We start from the raw sequence: 18851 nt of genomic DNA on the forward strand, positions 1-18851 counted from the left end.
ATCTGGGACGGCACTTTACGCACATGCATTAAGCCCAGTTTTCTCAGAAAGCGGCTCAAATCAATGTGAGTGTACCAGTATTTCTGCCTTTTCCTTCCCCTCATACAGGTTAGAGTGGCTGTTCCAATACACAGCCAGCTGTTCCAACTTGACAAGTTTGTGGATCTGTGACACTGCCTCCTTGATTATACATGGCTGCCAGTTGGAATCTGTTGTCTGGAAATGTACAAGGGAACAATAACAACTTATTTTCATTGCATTTTCACCTTATCACTGCATTCTGATTGGAAAATAAGCTCAATTGATTTGGTTTTTAAGTCCTGATTGAGCCAATTCAGACACCAATTAACACATATAAATTCATGACTGAGCCAACTTTTTATTAACAAGTTGCTAAACATTTATAAAATCATTAATACTTTAATCTATCAAATTGTCCTTAATGTAAATGTCAATAGAAATGTACATAAAAATATTGGACTTGAGATTCCTAAGGTATTGAGCTTCATAATTCTTCTCTTATATTTTTATAACAGAAACCAAGATAACATACATCTTCAATCGAAATTTACAGTTTTTTTATAGACAAGGAAACATGGGACTATGCCCATATTCACCAAACAATTCTTAGACTTAAGTCTACGAATAAAGAACATTCTTTAAATTAGAATAATCCAGAATTTCTTTAATTTTGAGTCAAAATTGGTATTAACCACCTATATGTACATTATTATTCTTATAGAACATTTTGTGAATGACATAATTACCAGTGGTAGCTTGTATATATTCAAACACTGAAGGCAGTTTTGTTGGTTCTTAGTTTATTCTTTATTCTTAAGTCTAAGAATGGGTTTGTGAATACGGGCCCTGGACACTTTGAGACTTATAGCCGACTTACCCTGAAGAGGAGTTCCTTCAATGTGACACCAATAGAGAACGGCTGCAGAGGGTTGGTGTACTTGTCCTCATAGCGCACATGGATGTTCCTGACTTCTACCTGCAGGTTTTTGATCACCTGAGTGGCAAACTTCTCAGCAAACGAGTCCTTCTTCTTTTCCTTCGGCTTATCTATGGATTATCAGTTACCATGAAACTCATTCATATGTATTACTTATAAAATGTATTATTTTAGTTTTTCCTTAAGTTGGATAAAAGATATAAATTTTGACACAAACCTTAAGGTTTATTTATTTACTTTAAATCTATTTATTCATATTTTTATTGGGCAGAGGGATTGCCGTATCTGTCTGTATTAAGTTTAGTTGAAGCTGATTTATTTCTGCTCAAATTATATCAAAGCCTAAGGCTTACTGAGACACTCTTGAGTATGGTTTCTTAGTAAAATTATTACTTGGTGTCATTCTGAGAATATATTTATTTTACCACTTACACACATATTAAGTCCCTGAAAGAGACATAAAAGTGCTTCCAACTGACTAATTAATTTTTATTCATTAAAAGTCATTAAAAAAGAGTTATTAAAAGAGGCTTCAGTCCCACATATAACCTAAACAGTTTTAAATTTGAATGCCTTAACACGGACTACATGTCTTAATAGAGACTTGAAAGTTATTGAATGAGATGTGAAATTCCTTGAAAGGGACTACAATACCTTTTTCAGCCTCTAGTTTCTTCACTTCTTCCAGGGCCTGTAACTTCTTCTGTTTGTTCTCCTGGGCTTCTTTCTTCTCCTTCTCTGCATTGTACTTGATACCTGCAGGGAAATACAGATGTAATAAATAAGATGTACTTTAATTACCTATTACTTTGTATTGGCCAATAAACATAAAATTGGAAGCTCTCAATCAAGTTCATACAATTTTAAAGTCAGTTTAGCTGCATACCTGTTAACTTAAGACATAAAGTAAAGCAAGTTCCTAGTTTTGTTTTGGCAAAGTCCACCTATGCTCTTAAAGAGTGTCACCGTATAATATATGCTCTTTTGTGTGTAATATTTGAGTCTAATCATGTTCTGCCAAAGTAATTGTATATTCTGTCAGGGTCAACTTTTTTATGCTCGAGTGTATTTATGTTCTACTAGTCTAATGTTTCTGTGTGTGTAAAGAATACCAATGCAAGAATCTACTTTCATTCTGCTAAAACCTTAGACGGCAATAGGGCTATACTAGAGTATACAAATGTTATGCCATGGTCTACTAACATCCTCCCTGAGTCCACTTACCGACATTTGGCACTGCAAGGGCATACAATCCGTCTATTGTTGCAATCACAGGTTCTGTGTACAGGTTCTTCCATGGAATTTTCAGTGTTAGTTTACCTGCATAACAGTGGATATTTGTGTACAGCAGTGAAAAAACTACAGTCCGAAAGTCTGGGAGATTTAGGGCTGCACTGCCTAAGACTCTCAGTTATACTTGGGCATGAAGTGTGTTTGTTGTCTGATGTATTCATATGAGTATTATCATATATTATATTAATGGTTTACGCCGACAACTGATGAAAATGTTGATGGCAACTGTTTATGAAAATATGAAGATAATAATCATGCAAAAAGGAATAGGATAGTGCTTATGATGATAAAGAAATAGCAGAAAAAATGATAACGATGACTTGATAGACAAGAGCACCGCCTTGCGGGTGCAGACCGCTCATCTTTTATCTTTTTAAAGGTGAAGGGACTCTCAATTTCAATCACAAAGGAGGGAGGGTTGGAGTGAAGAGGGGTGTATAGTGTGGGGGTGTGGACATTTATTGCATTATCTTCCAAAAATGCCCCCAAAAAATGCAAAAAAAAATTACTTTTTTATTCCGGGTGGGGGGGGGGGATTCTTGGGTGCGATGGTTGGACGGTATTTCAAAAATAAAATAATAAAAATAAATATTTGTGTTTTTGAACCGTTTCAAAAAAAAAATTGGGGGGTGGGGTGAGGGGGGATGGGGGGGGGGGAGCACGGGGGATGGCTTGGGTGGAGTCTATTGTGGTATGTCAGGTAAGAGTAGTTTTGCCAAAGTATCAATCAAGTCTAATCATAAATAAAGAAGTTATGGCAATTTTTGCAAAATTTAATAATTTGACCTTGAGAGTCAAGGTCATTCAAAGGTCAAGGTAAAATTCAACTTGCCAGGTACAGTAACCTCATGATAGCATGAAAGTATTTGAAGTTTGAAAGCAATAGCCTTGATACTTTAGAAGTAAAGTGGATCGAAACACAAAATTTAACCATATATTCAAAGTTACTAAGTCAAAAAAGGGCCATAATTTCGTAAAAATGACAACCAGAGTTATGCAACTTGTCCTTTTACTGTACCCTTATGATAGTTTGCGAGTGTTCCAAGTATGAAAGAAATATCTATGATACTTTAGGGGTAAAGTGGACCAAAACACAAAACTTGACAAAATTTTCAATTTTCTAAGTATAAAGGGCCCATAATTCTGTCCAAATGCCAGTCAGAGTTACATAACTTTGCCTGCACAGTCCCCTTATGATAGTTAATAAGTGTTGCAAGTATGAAAGCAATAGCTTTGATACTGTAGGAATAAAGTGGACCTAAACACAAAACTTAACCAAATTTTCAATTTTCTAAGTATAAAAAGGGCACATAATTCCGTCAAAATGCCAGTCAGAGTTACATAACTTTGCCTGCACAGTCCCCTTATGATAGTTAGTAAGTGTTGCAAGTATGAAAGCAATAGCTTTGATACTTAAGGAATAAAATGGACCTAAACACAAAACTTGACCAAAATTTTCAATTTTCTAAGTATAAAAAGGGCACATAATTCTGTCAAAATGCACCCCAGAGTTATCTAACTTTGCCTGCCCAGGCCCCTCATTAAGTGTACCAAGTTTGAATGCAATAGCAATTATACTTTCTGATAAAGTGGACCTAAGCGCAAAACTTAACCGGACGCCGACGCCAACGCCGAGGTGGTGACAATAGCTCTTTTTTTTTTTTCAAAAAATAGATGAGCTAAAAATGATGATGCTGATGATGATATAGTTGATGGTAATGATGATGAGAGTGATGATGATGATGATGATGTTGTTGTTGTTGATGATGAAGATGATGATGATGGTGTTACTGATTGTGGTGGTTGTTATGATGATGATGATGAGAGTGATGATGATGTTGTTGTTGTTGTTGATGATGATGAAGATGATGGTGTTACTGATTGTGGTGGTTGTGATGATGATGATGATGATGATGATGATGATAATGTAGTTGATGGAGAAGATGAAGAAGAATAAGATAATGATGATGATGCTAATGTAGCTGTTGATGCTGATGATGATATAGTTGATGGTAATGATGATGAGAGTGATGATGATGATGATGATGTTGTTGTTGTTGATGATGAAGATGATGATGATGGTGTTACTGATTGTGGTGGTTGTTATGATGATGATGATGAGAGTGATGATGATGTTGTTGTTGTTGTTGATGATGATGAAGATGATGGTGTTACTGATTGTGGTGGTTGTGATGATTATGATGATGATGATGATGATAATGTAGTTGATGGAGAAGATGAAGAAGAATAAGATAATGATGATGATGCTAATGTAGCTGTTGATGGTGGTAGTGATGATAGAGTTGATGCTGCTGATGATGCTAAGGATGCAAGTGGTGGAATGAAATGAACACACAATGTTTGGAGTATCATTTTGCTCGCAGTGCATACATGAAACAGTATTCAATCAATTTCATAATTTAAAATATAAAAAATTTAGGATCCAGTACGAGAATGTTATATATTCTAAACAAAGTTTCACGCTCATCCACCTAAGATAAAGAAAACCTGTCTGAAAGCCATTCACACATTATGGATTGATATCAGCATCTCAGCAGGTAAACACCATTTTCTGAAATTCTCTATCTTTATGATGATTATGAAGGCAAGTTATCAATCCAAACCGCAAGATTTTGCTAATATTTCACATCGATTTTATACTTCACTGCCTTCCATGCAGAATTGGGCATGGTCCAATTCATTTACTGGTGTATGTAAATATATGATATGTTCATAATTTTTATGTTTGCTGAATTGCATATTGTACAACAGTCCATTTAAATATACCAGAGGAATGCTACAGATGCTGTAGTGTTTTCTGAATATATACTATTTGCCAAAATACACATATTTATTTAACATATCTTTCTATTTCTTTTACATCATTTCCCTTTATGCAAAGAATATCTACCAGCAACTTTAGTTTTTCCAATACCAATGTGGAAGGTTGATTTTTGCATTAATAATGTATTACTTAAACCACCCACCACAACTATCATGTGAGTATGCATCATTCATTTTGCATGTACATGTTCTTAGTCATCATACAACACTTAAGAGTAAACAACGCCCACAATTTGTACTGCAGTGAATCAAACTACCAAAGAAAACTGCAAAACAAGCCTACTGTAATTTTTACAGCCAGAGTTGATATGCATCATATGTTATTAATGTTTTTATGGAAATCATTTACAGAAATTTACAACAAATTGAATTGTCATGGATATCTTTTTTCTATTAGCAACACATATGAAATGCAAAGTTAAATGTTTATAGCTCCATTTACACAAAGGGAAATTGTAGCATATGTTTTTGCTTTTTAGTTATACAAAGATTGATATGTTCAGCTGTTACACCTCTGGAAATAGTTGTTAAATGAAGTCCAGAGAATGAACTGCTCCTGCTTGATTGATTGATAAGTTTAACTCCTGTGCATTTGGTGTGGTTATAAATTGCAAATGTTGCAATTGCCAGATCACTCTATTTAGTATATTTTTTGCCATTGAAGCATTACAAGTATTAATCATATAACGTTTTAATATGTTATTTATTCTCAAGGAACAGTGCATTTTCCAGATGCAAAGAAAACTCTTTTTAAGTTCCTACAGTTACCATACAAATTCAAAAAGTGCTCAAAATGCTGATATTTCTATTCAAATTCTGCAGAGCTCTTAGACAAGGCTATTCAATAAAATGTATGTATTTTATGCCTATTCAATTGATAAAACATTCACCATCACATGTGCAAAATTCATTATCTCAAGGAGTGCAGCAACGGAAATAGCTACTTGGCCAGTTTTCAGTTTATAAGATTATTTGCCCGTTAAAATTCAGTCAATACAAGAAGATCATCGTTTGCATGATAAAATAGAACAAGAGATGTGTTTGTCAGAAACACAATGCCCCCTAATGCTTCGCTTTGATTTTTTTTTACCTTTGACCTTGAAGGATAACCTTGACCTTTCACCACTCAAAATGTGCAGCTCCATGAGATACACATGCATGCCAAATATCAAGTTGCTATGTTCAATATTTCAAAAGTTATCGCAAAACTTTAACCTCGGAAGTTTTGAGACAGAATGACAGACAGACAGACAGGCCAAAAACAATAACTCCGATCATTCGATTCGGGGGCATAACAAATAGGATGGAAATGATAGTGGTGATGATGGTGATGTGGATGGGGTGGTGATGATGAAGGCGGTTGTAGTGATGATGATTGAAGTGGTGGTGGCGGTGATGATAAAGATTTTGCTTGTGATGATGATGGAGAGATTATGATGGATGATGATTGTGGTGATGGTGGTAGTGTTGATGATGATTGTAGTGGTGTTGATAATGATAATGGTGGTAAGGTGAAGATGATGAGGGTGGTGGTAGTGGTGTTGATGATAGTGATGGTTGAGAGGTGGTGAGGATGATATATTATTCTTTATTATAGTCTCAATTACATACAATACAAACATTCCATTATATATACAATAGACAATTGTATGTTACCTTTCTAAATGAAAATATCAGAGACTGTTGCATTTCTAATCATGTAAACCCATATGTATACATGTATAAAATTATCTGAGTTCCAATTCTGTTCTAATCAGTTCTATATTACATTATCAACCTAAGAGGCTGTTGCTAATCTTTTTTTTAAACATTGTTAAAATAATTTATTTAAAATATTGAGTTCAGATATGAGCACTATTGCGCAATTAAGAAATTGTTTAGAAAATCAAGTATCACCCCGATCAGATGGTAGATGACCTGATCAGCAACAACGTCTTAGAAGCCTCTTAAATACATTATTGTTACTTAAAAACAACGAAAAGACGTTATTTACAAGTGTATAAAATGATAATGAAGGTGGTAGAGAGTGAGATAAATGTATTAGTGGTGCTGATTTAAGTAGTGGTGCAGATGATGATGGTAATGGTGGTGGTGATGTTGAAGATGGCAATGTTTTTGGTTTTAATAATGATTTGTATTATTATTATTATGGGGTTATTATGATCACGGTGGCGATGATGATGGTGGTGGTAATGATGTAAATGGTAGTAATGCTGATGATGGTGCCAGTGATGATTTTAATGATGATGTTGATTGTCATGGTTGAGGCGATGAGGATGATGTTGGTGGTGGTGATGACTGGATCATGTTGTTGACTATTATGTCAAAGATGAGATTGCTGACAATTAATTTTATTATTCTAATAATTTGTCATAGTACAGAAACTTCCTGCACCATGATAGTTTCATGATAGACCACACTTACCTATGTGACCCGCTTTGATCTTCACAGGTAAGTCAAGGTCATCCTGCAAAATAAGCAATAAAATAATGTTTGATGAAAAAATACATTCAAACATGCATTGAAAGCAAACAACTTTCTTGGTATATTGTAGCAAACATATTCTACCTACAGTTACCCATAATTCATAATGCTCTTTAGCCCACAATATTTTTTTGAGAGCTGAGGTAAATACTGATAGGAGCTGTAGTTTACTATGAATGCAAATAATGTGAAATAGAGAAAGAAATCTTTTCAAAAACAATCACCAACAAATTTGTACTGGGCTTATTAAATGTACAAATTATGAAATTCCAAAAACAAGCAAATATGTTGAATTGATATCCCCCGCAAAATAAAGATTGATTATGGATGGGTGCTGATTATGGATGGGTGCATATCCCTTGATATATGGTATAATAAAACAAAAATAAGTGTAGGGTAGTTGTTCTTATGCAATTCTCCTCATTGATATCTGTACATCCATGCAGTTTTATATTGAAATCTTGCAGCTAATAAGTTAAACAATACAAACAAGAAACCGTCGGAGACAGGTGATGCTCCCCAAAGGTTTTTTTGTCACAATATTGCACTATATATTCAGATAAAAGGAAACGCCTTGAGGGGCATAACTTTGGACAAAATAATACGATGGATGGTTTCGCAACTTAAAAATTTCAAAGGGCCATAACTCTCTAAATAAATCATCTAACCAGAACCCACAAATAACATGCGCATCTCCTCAAGGTAGTTAAGCTTCCAATTAAGCTTCATTGAATTCCAGTCATTAGTTGCTGAGAAATCGCCCGGACAAGAATTGCACTATATGTACAGTTAATGGACAATTTCAAAGGGCCATAATTTGTGAAAAATCATCGGACCTTAACTGGCTGATAATATGCACATCTTCTTTTGGTAGTGAAGCTTCCCATAAAGTTTCATTGAATTCTGGTCATTAGTTGCTGAGAAATAGCCCGGACAAGAATTGCACTACAGTAGATTTCGCTTAATTGAATAGCCCATTTGTCACGTCCAAATATTCAATTATTCGGAGTATTCAGTTATGCGGAATCAGATATATTTCCAATGTTATCACTAACCAGGTATAATCATCCTTGAAATTGTGCTTTTCTTGCATAATCATAACATCGTTTCGACACGTAAAGCGTTTAAAAAAAGTTAATATTGGAATTTAATATTGAATCCATTATAAATATAAATGTTTTGTTGAATTCCCAAATGAGAATACAAATTTTGTTATCCAAAACACACTTTCTATCTTCCATTTTCATTTTATTGCTTACCCTACGCTTACGCTAGCAACATCTATTGCTCATGTATTATCCTGGTAAAAAGCGCGTGAAAATTAGCGTCGGTGTAAATACACTGTCGAAGGAAAACTTTGTAGCGTGGAGAATGCAGTATCTTTGACGTTACGCTCTTTCAGGTAGTTTAGTATTGAAACAGATAATGTACTGTGTACTGATTTACTGGAAAATCTGGTCAATACTGGATTTAATTTTGGTAATTGTGAAAACATGATCAGCAGTGTTAAGACTGCAATGTTTTGACAAATGTGCGCGTTTTCGATTGTTCGACATCATGTTTAGATATGATTTACTGTTACGCATTTGTGTAGGTTTATATACACGAACTGAGAATATAGTGTAACATTCCATCACCTATTGCAAACTGTCGAGAAAGACACATCAACAGTTTGTTTCTAATCAGCAACACACTCTTTAATTGTTTCTAAGCAACAACAAACTGTCGAAGTGTGTTACTCAACAGTTTGCATTTGAAAGTTTGCACCTGACTGCACACCGTAACCTCCAGTGTTTGCATTGTACTTGCTCGCATACTACACCTGTTAGTCACGTGACGCTTGGCAGACGCTGCATACATGCATGGTGTGAAATGAAAACAAAGGCAGTCAATTGAGCGTGTCTGTCAAAATCGTTGATACGATGCGTATCATTGGAGATTTATGACATTCTTTGCTGGATTATAGTGTGGATTATAGTGTGCAATAGAAAATTGGCTATTCAATTAACCGAAATACGCCATATTTCCTATCAGAATATGTGGAGTTTTTACAACAGGAAGAGATGCAAATGGTTTGGTGTTTTCAATGTCTACTCAATTAACCGAATTATTCGATTATCCAATATTCAATTAATTGGAATCTACTGTATATGTACAGTTAATGGAAAATTTCAAACTAAGGGTCATAACTCTGTGAAACAAGAAACCGTCTGAGACAGGTGATGCTCCCCAAAGTTTTTTTGTCACAATATTGCACTATATATTCAGATAAAAGGAAACGTCTCGAGGGCACAGTAGTTGGAAGGGACAAGAATTTTTTATAGAAAATTTCAAAGGGCCATAACTCTGTGAAAAATCATCCGACCAGATCCCGCTGATAATATGCACATCTCCTCTTGGTAGTGAAGCTTCCCATGAAGTTTCATTGAATTCGGGTCATTGGTTGCTGAGAAATAGCCCGGACAAGAATTGCACTATATGAACAGTAAATGGAAAATTTCAAAGGGCCATAACTCTGTAAAAAATCATTCAACCAGAACCCACTGATAATATGCACATCTCCTCTTGGTAGTGAAGCTTCCCATAAAGTTTCATTGAGTACCAGTCAATAGTTGCTGAGAAATAGCCCGGACAAAAATTGCTCTATTTGTACAGTAAATGGAAAATTTCAAAGGGCCATTACTCTGTAAAAAATCATCCGACCAAAACCCGCTGATAATATGCACATCTCCTCTTGGTAGTGAAGCTTCACATAAAGTTTCATTGAATTCCGGTCATTAGTTGCTGAGAAATAGCCCTAACAAGAATTGCACTTTACATACAGTTAATGGAAAATTTCAAAGGGCCATAACTCTGTGAAAAATCATCCGACCAGAACCCGCTGATAATATGCACATCTCCTCTTGGTAGTGAAGCTTCCCATAAAGTTTCATTGAATTCCGGTCATTAGTTGCTGAGAAATAGCCCAGACAAGAATTGCACTATATGTACAGTTAATGGAAAATTTCAAAGGGCCATAACTCTGTGAAAAATCAACCGACCAGAATCGGCTGATAATATGCACATCTCCTCTTGGTAGTGAAGCTTCCCATAAAGTTTCATTGAATTCCGGTCATTAGTTGCTGAGAAATAGCCCGGACAAAAATTGTGCACAGCCGGACACACGCACGGACAGACGAAGCGGCGACTACGGTATATGCTCCCCCAAAATTTAAAAAAAAATATAAAAAACAAACGACAACATAAAAAAACAAACGACAACAATTCTTGTTTAAGAAAGTGTAGGGCTATGGTTCTTGTGCATGGCACTTCTCATCATTGATATCAATACACCCATGAAGTTGCATTTTACAGTCTTGTATTATATCTGAGATTGAGCCTTAAAATTTACATAATGAAACAAGATGTGTTTGTGAAACACTATGTCCCCCATATATCTGACCTTTGACCTTGAAGGAAGACCTTGACCTTTCACCACTGAAAATGTGTAGCTCTATGAGAAACACACGCATGCCAAATATCAAGTTGCTATCTTCAATATTGCAAAAGTTATGGCCAATGTTAAAATCTTCAATATTGCAAAAGTTAAGGCCAATGTTTAAGAGACTGTCAACCACAAATGACGAAAAATAGAAAAGTTCTAAACTACCGTATTTTTTTTTACAATTGTTAGTTTATATTCATTAAAATATCACATCTGGTATATTACATTACTTGAAAAAAGTTCATATTTTCAGTATATTGGGTAATAAAATATTAACAATATACACTCTATAAATAATGCAAGTAGATTGATAATTTTATACATAAAATATATACCATTCACTATGCATGCACAATTTGCGATCCTGGGTTTACCACGTGAAGATGATGATCAATCTACTGGTGTTATTTAAAGTTAACTGGTAGTTACCTAGTAGACATACTTAGTAAAATTTATTACCAAATATACTGAAAATACGAAAACTTTTTTCAAGTAATGTAATATACCAGCCGTGATATTTTAATCAATATAAACTAATGATTGTAAAAAAATACGGTATTTTACAATTTTTCTTTTCTTCGTCATCATGTTTGACAGTCCCTTTAAAGTTTTACGCAAACAAACATACCAACAAACAAACAGACAGGGAAAAAACAATATGTCCCCCAGTTTAGACTGGGGGACATAAAAAACAAAAAAGGGCAAAAGTTATTATTTAAGAAAGTGTAGAGTTAAGGCTCATGTGCATGGCACTTCTCCTCATTGATATCAATACACCCACTAAGTTTTATGTTGATATCTTATCTAGTTTCTGAGATATAGCCATGAACAGTTTTGTGACAGACAGAATTACAGACTGGCGGATGAACAGACTTCCAATGCCAATTCTATATCCCTCCGCCTTTCGCAGGGGATAACTTATGTGCTTGCCTGAGACCTGAAAGAACTAAACTATTCTTAGAAGGTGGAGCTCAGACGAAAAAATTTATTTAAGGAAACATTAACACTTCCCATGCGACAACCAAATATAGAGCGATTTTTAATATTTAATTTATCTGCACATTATTATGACAAACTTTTGATACTGGAAATACAGTCTGACCTGAAAACAGCTTTCAGTCAAGGGAAATGACCAAAGTTACCATTGTAGACAAATGACCATTGTTTTCAAGTGACCACTTTTAAGATGGTTGGTCAGTTGGCAGTATTGCTAGGTTATTACTCCACCCAGTTGTTTGCACACAGTGTAATGGAAAAAAGGGCTCATATTTTTGTTACCATACACATTATTTATATTGAATGATACAAATTAATATCTTATAAAATGATTTAACCCTTTTCAACTCAGAGGCAAAGTGAAAATAGCTATGTGCAAACAGCATAAAACCAGAAAAGCCTGCGAGTAACTCACAGTCTGTTCAGATTTTACGCTGTTTGCTGCTCATCAGTATCTAAGGGTTGGACATGAAGCCTTTAAAACTTGAATCTAGTAAGAAAGGTCTTTAATTAAATTTAACTTTCAAAGGGACTACAAATGCGTAAAAATACGTATCTAAGTGGTAAAGGGTCCAATTCATACTTTTTATTAAATTCATTATTTCCATAAATTAAATCATTGTTGTTTACTCATGCATCTTGTTCATTCAGTAAATCTGACAGTTGGTATTGCATCCATTGAAAGACATCTTTTAATTATGGTCTTCACATGTCAATGACATCGTGTCCGAATCGCTGTTATATACCAAAAGTACGGCATAAGAGTATCGTTCTCATTCAAATAAACAGAGACCAAAAGATTACAAAAAATGATTTGTATGCAAACATCACACAAACAGCATTTTCATTCAAGCAACCACAAAAGCATCTTGGGTTTCGGGACTTGCTGATAACATGTGGTGTAAGTTTTTCTCCTGGAAATCGTAAAAGAGTTTAACATGAAAAAAATCCACTTGCATAATTGCCAAAAGTTTGTTACAAAAGTTGGAATTTAATGTCTGTTTTGCAACAACAAAGGACGATCACTAATCCTTTTATTGCCAGCTAATAACAACAATCCTAATTGTTATTGATGACACCTCATCAGCAATAAAAATCTTTTGATTTTATCACGCGCACATACTATGGCGTTCTGACTTCAGCCGTATCAGAGATAAAAACATCAACGCAGATTGATTTGAGTGCTCACTTTTCACACCTTGAAACAACTGACTCATGACCGCTCTACACAGTGGATAAATGGCATTGGGAGTGAAATAAACAGGCTGTTTCCGCTATAGACAGCTGACCGTTATCCTCAGGTGTAATATAGAATGATTTTCGTCGGGGGAATCCAGACTGACTGTTGTGGGAAGGTGACTGTTGTTCTCGGGTGATTGCTAAGTCAGGTTGGATTGTATTTCCAACACATAATGTATATATACATATTTAAACCATACATTCATTATTAACAAGAGGGCCTGAAAGGCCCAAGGTATCCCCCGGCCCCCGCAACATATGCTTTGTTTGAGGATGGGTGCAAATTGGACGGATGAACATAATGATAGATGGACGGACGGAGGACAATAACACAAAACTAAGACAAAGGAAGGTTCTTAAGCCTTCACAATTTATTTAGGTGAATTAATAAGTCGTGCGTTTTCCACAAAAACATTCAACGAGTAAAAAGCATTTTTTCAAGATACAAAGGGCCATAACTCTGGTTTTAACAGATGGTGTACAATGCCATTTGGCGTGAATCATCTCTTATGCTTATATATACTCATACGAAGTTTCAATGAAATATGCCAAAGCACTTCCAAGATATGGCTCCGGACACAAAAGTGACGGCCGGACGGACAGCCGGACGGACAGCCGGACGGACAGCCGGACGGACAGCCGGACGGACAGCCGGACGGACAATGCCAAAACAATATCCCTCCGCCTCTGGCAGGGGATATATACTCATACCAAGTTTCAATGAAATCCGCCAAAGCACTTCCAAGATATAGCTCCGGACACAAAAGTGCCTATAGTAAAAAGCATTTTTTCAAGATACAAAGGGCCATAACTCTGTTTTTAACAGATGGTATACAATGCCATTTGGCATGCATCATCCTCTTATGCATATATATACTCATACCAAGTTTCAATGAAATCCCCCAAAGCACTTGCAAGATATGGCTCCGGACACAAAAGTGCCTATAGTAAAAAGCATTTTTTGAAGATACAAAGGGCCATAACTCTGTTTTTAACAGATGGTGTACAATGCCATTTGGCATGCATCATCCTCTTATGCATATATATACTCATACCAAGTTTCAATGAAATCTGCCAACGCACTTCCAAGATATGGCTCCGTACACAAAAGTGCCTATAGTAAAAAGCATTTTTTCAAGATACAAAGGGCCATAACTCTGTTTTTAACAGATGGTGTACAATGCCATTTGGCGTGCATCATCCTTTTATGCATATATATACTCATACGAAGTTTCAATGAAATCCACCAAAGCAATTCCAAGATATGGCTCCGGACACAAAAGTGCCGGACGGACAACGCCAAAACAATATCCCTCCGCCTCTGGCGCGGGATAATTAGATAAATGGGGGACAACTCTACTCCAGCAACCCAATTAAAAGCAGCTAGAAGAGGCTGTCTATACAAAGTTCAAGTGCTCACTTGTAATTTCTTTACAGATAACTGGAGAGATTCTGATTAAAGCTCTTGACAATTTATTTGAAAGATTAAATAATATTGAGGAAACAATTCTTGTTGTTTCACTTATGATAATAATCAACATCATCCAAAACAACTTCAACATCACACTATCACACAATCACTTAAATGGTTGTTATCAACTTCTGTAAGAAGCACCTTTAACATGGGTTAGAAGGTTTCAGTTTAGCCAAAATTACAAGCTTAACTAACACATCCCGTGGCATTCATATTTTTCAACAGATTGGAATCATTTCAATCTCAATTGAGAGATTATTGAAACAATCATGTTTAGCAAATTTCATGACGATTGGGCAAAAGCCATATAGCTATATAAGGTAAACTTTCTCTTCTCATGGTGGCCATGTTTTTCAAAATTCTTGAGCCATTTTTCAACTGGGCCAGAAATCATTTAAACAAATCTGACCAAGTTTCATGAAGATTGGACCAAAAATCTGACTTATAGAGTGTTAACAAGGTTTTTAAATAGGAAAAAAGAGGAAAACTGACCCACTGTGGGGGCCATATTCTTCAACGGACCAGAACATGTTCTAACTTGGGTTACATATTGCTCTGACCAAGTTTCAGGAAGATTGGACTAAAAATATGAAATCTATAGTGTTAACAAGCTTCGTTTTCATTTCAATTGTGAAGAAGCAAGACAAACAAAGACAAAAGGCTATCAATGAGCTAAAAATGATGACAATCAACAAATTAACTTACCAATGCACTTTCCTTTAAGTCTAATTCATTAAGAACAACATCACCTGAAATTCATAAGTGAACAGTTTTATAATCATGCAAGAATATACCAAGAAAACATTATTTCATTTATATTGTCATTTTTTTAGATTGAGCAAAAAAATAAAGGATTACAACATCAGTTTATTGCAGGTTATTTTGTGAAAAAAACAAAAACAATCTCAACCTATTCAAAGTTGCAACTTAATTGCAGAGCTACCCGCTGCATTCGGCAATCGTCACCAAATGAAAAAGTTTCAGAAAAGTGGTGATAAAATCTTTCTATTTGCTTAAACAAGTGGCGATTTCCGCAACACAAAACAAAACCCAAGAATGTGAAAATGGAAAGAGGGGTAACCTCTACTGAAATGAAGGTTTACCTGGCACTGGCAATAAATATGGTGCTCATTTACAGGTCATATTCGTAATCTTTGCTGTTAAATGAGATTTTAAATGATTTGTTTTAAATAAAAACAAAAAATTGTTGTGATTCAATGTTTAATTGCTTACAATTTAGAAGGAAGTAAAAAGATACTGAACATTACTGGTGTAATTGACTGGTCAATCAGAGAACTGGTCAATTAACCTGTGCAGATAAAAAAATCTAGCTTGTAAAGTACCATCATTATCTACCATCAATGACAAATAAGAAGAATATAGGTTTTATTTACTTAGGTCTTATAATAATTGAAATGCAGCTTGTTGAAATTGACCACCCAGCTCAGCCTCTATTACAGACATTGACCACCCAGCTCAGCCTCTATTACAGAAATTAATTCAGCAGTAATGTCAGGCTTATCAGTTATTAAATACATCACAGGTAAAGGGTTAAATATACATAGTAACTTAACTCAATTAAATACCGGTACATCATATTTATTACGGTTTCCCCGAAACTGCCCAATATGAGTTGTTTCTGATGACTTATGATGTGCATGGTGTAATGAGGGTAACAAAAATGTGAAGAATTGATCAAACACTGAACAGACACCACTTCTCCTTTAAGTTGACTCACTTCTCCCTAATTTCATCTGAGGAAGAAGTCACTTTTTCCTCAAATTTGAACCTAGGCTAAGCCCTGAGAATCATTAATTTTTACTTGTATTATTCTCAAACCCAGTTAACTCGCAGCTCGGGTTAACTCGCAGTATTTCATTATCGCCCTCTTGATTTTGTTTAGAAACAAACCTGCGTAACCTATTTGTCAAATCTGACAGAAAAATCTCTTGCTACAGGTATGAATGGATTTTTGGTATAAATTAAATGTTGTAAAACTCAGACTTTAACAATTTTTGAATTTGTATAGTTCAGTTAATTGTCGTAACGAAAAAATCAGACAGTGCTTGAAAGTAACAGTGCTATTTATTTTATTTGATGTCTTAAATTCAATACATTTAATTTTATGTATATGTATATATGTAAGTTATTGATTGTTACTCTGAATGGTTTGTCATATCTTTGATTATTCATGTTTAATTTAATATTGGTGCTGTATGACCTATTTACTACGAATCTACTGGGTGAAAAAGTAACAACAAAGGCAGACACCCAACAAACATGCTCATATCGGCCCGATATTGGCTAAATGACGGCATATCGGCAGAGGTTTGCCGATGTTGGGCCGACATCAGACCGACGTTTATGTAAAACAAAAATTATTTTGTTAAAAGATAAGACCCTTTTTGTAATGTTCAATGTTAGTGAATCCATCTGGTTTAATAACGTTTGAATAGGGAGCATATTATAAAATTGATATTTATAGGACAATGTCGGCCCGATGTCGGCCCTTTGTAATAAACATACTTATAACTCAACAGTTTAAAGTATGATGTCGGCCCAAAATAGGCCCGATTATATAATTAACACTCACTACTTTGATTATTTTCGTTTTAATTACTTGTTGCATTGAATTAAATTGTATATATCTGTTCTTATTCAAAAGCGTGAATGATACTTTGTATAAAATAAAAATGTAATGGTGTGTCCAGGAAGTGTAACAGTTGTCAAAAGAAATTACCGCGGTTGTTTCCCTTGGCATTTTAAATTTGCAGTGAAGATCCAGGCGGGATTGAATTATTTCGAAATTATCAAGGTAAAAACACTCTGCCCTGAACATTTTTAGCTATTCAGGTTAGGAATTAATTTTAATTGTTTATCCACAAGATTTGACAATGTTTGTTAAAGCTTTTTTTCCCGAAATCGTTATCTGTCATTAAATGTCACATGTTTTCGCGACTTTCTAATGTTTGTTTTATTTCATTGCATGTCAAATGAGGTTGCCAAGCAAATAAACAGGCATGGAAAGAAACGAAAGGCAGCTTTTTGAGAACTACGATTGTCTGTTGCTGTGCACAGTAAGTTGTCATTGTATGTGTAAAAAGACTTGGTCACAGTTCAAAATATTTATATATACAAAATTACATCCGGCTTGTTTCTTTTTTTTCAGAAATAGTCTTCATTGTAATGTAAAAAGTGATGAGTTACATAACCAATTTATGGCTGCACAGAAAGCTCTTCTCAACCACAAGTCAATAGTATTACCGAGGCAGGACGATCAAATTTGGATTGTTACTGATCGCTCAGTAGTTCAGAGAGGCATAGGTGCCACTATGTATGTTACCCGAAACAATAGCCTACATTTAGCCGGTTTCTTCAGTGCCAAACTACGGAAGCATCAAGTGACGTGGCTACATGTACCTTGTGAGATAGAGGCGTTATCTATCAATGCTGCAGTAAAGCATTTCAGTCCCTACATTGTTCAATCCAAGTGCCAAGCATGTGTTTTATCAGTTTGCCTTGTAATCGTTCTATTGAGAAGTTGTGCAGAAGTGAGTTTTCTTCCAGTCCAAGAGTCATGTCTTTCTTGTCTACTGTCAGTCGTTATGGTGTGAACCTACGACATCTGGCGGGATCTGTGAATTTGCCTTCAGACATCGCTAGTCGCAATGCCCCAGAGTGCACTAGCCAAAACTGTCAAATTTGCAAATGAATAATAGAGACTGAGGACTCTGTTGTGCGCGCTTTGTATGGTGCAAATACTGCGGCCTCGGGGTTTCAACTGCCTTACGCATCCAGATCAGCTTGGAAAGACATTCAAGATATTTGAACGATGTTTCATTTCAAGAGACAATCTTTTGGTGGTGACGCGAACTGATCCTCTCGTGTCTCCTGTTGACCTCATTGTAGTTCCGCGCTCTATTGCTGACGGACTTGTAACTGCGCTTCACACATTAAGCTTGATCACCCATCTAAACATCAACTTGTGTTAGCTGTGAAGACAATTTCATCTTTTAGACTTAGTTCAAGTTGTTGATCGTGTACATAATGCATGTAATGTGTGTGCTTCCTTAAAGTCT

General features: G+C 35.4%; 1 protein-coding gene across 1 annotated transcript in view; it reads right to left on the minus strand.

Annotated features, from left to right (window-relative positions):
• LOC127867202 (intermembrane lipid transfer protein VPS13A-like) overlaps positions 1-18851 on the minus strand; it is a 150758-nt gene that overhangs the window by 129656 nt on the left and 2251 nt on the right. Inside the window, exons 2-7 of the mRNA XM_052408246.1 lie at positions 15478-15521; positions 7520-7562; positions 2183-2278; positions 1613-1714; positions 899-1068; positions 76-216 (exon numbers count right to left, since the gene is read on the minus strand). Of these exons, the coding sequence (XP_052264206.1) occupies positions 76-216; positions 899-1068; positions 1613-1714; positions 2183-2278; positions 7520-7562; positions 15478-15521 (596 nt within the window). The remainder of the gene's footprint in view (positions 1-75; positions 217-898; positions 1069-1612; positions 1715-2182; positions 2279-7519; positions 7563-15477; positions 15522-18851) is intronic.

The sequence above is a fragment of the Dreissena polymorpha genome, chromosome 2 (genome assembly GCF_020536995.1).
Source record: "Dreissena polymorpha isolate Duluth1 chromosome 2, UMN_Dpol_1.0, whole genome shotgun sequence".
NCBI classification, from domain to species: domain Eukaryota; kingdom Metazoa; phylum Mollusca; class Bivalvia; order Myida; family Dreissenidae; genus Dreissena; species Dreissena polymorpha.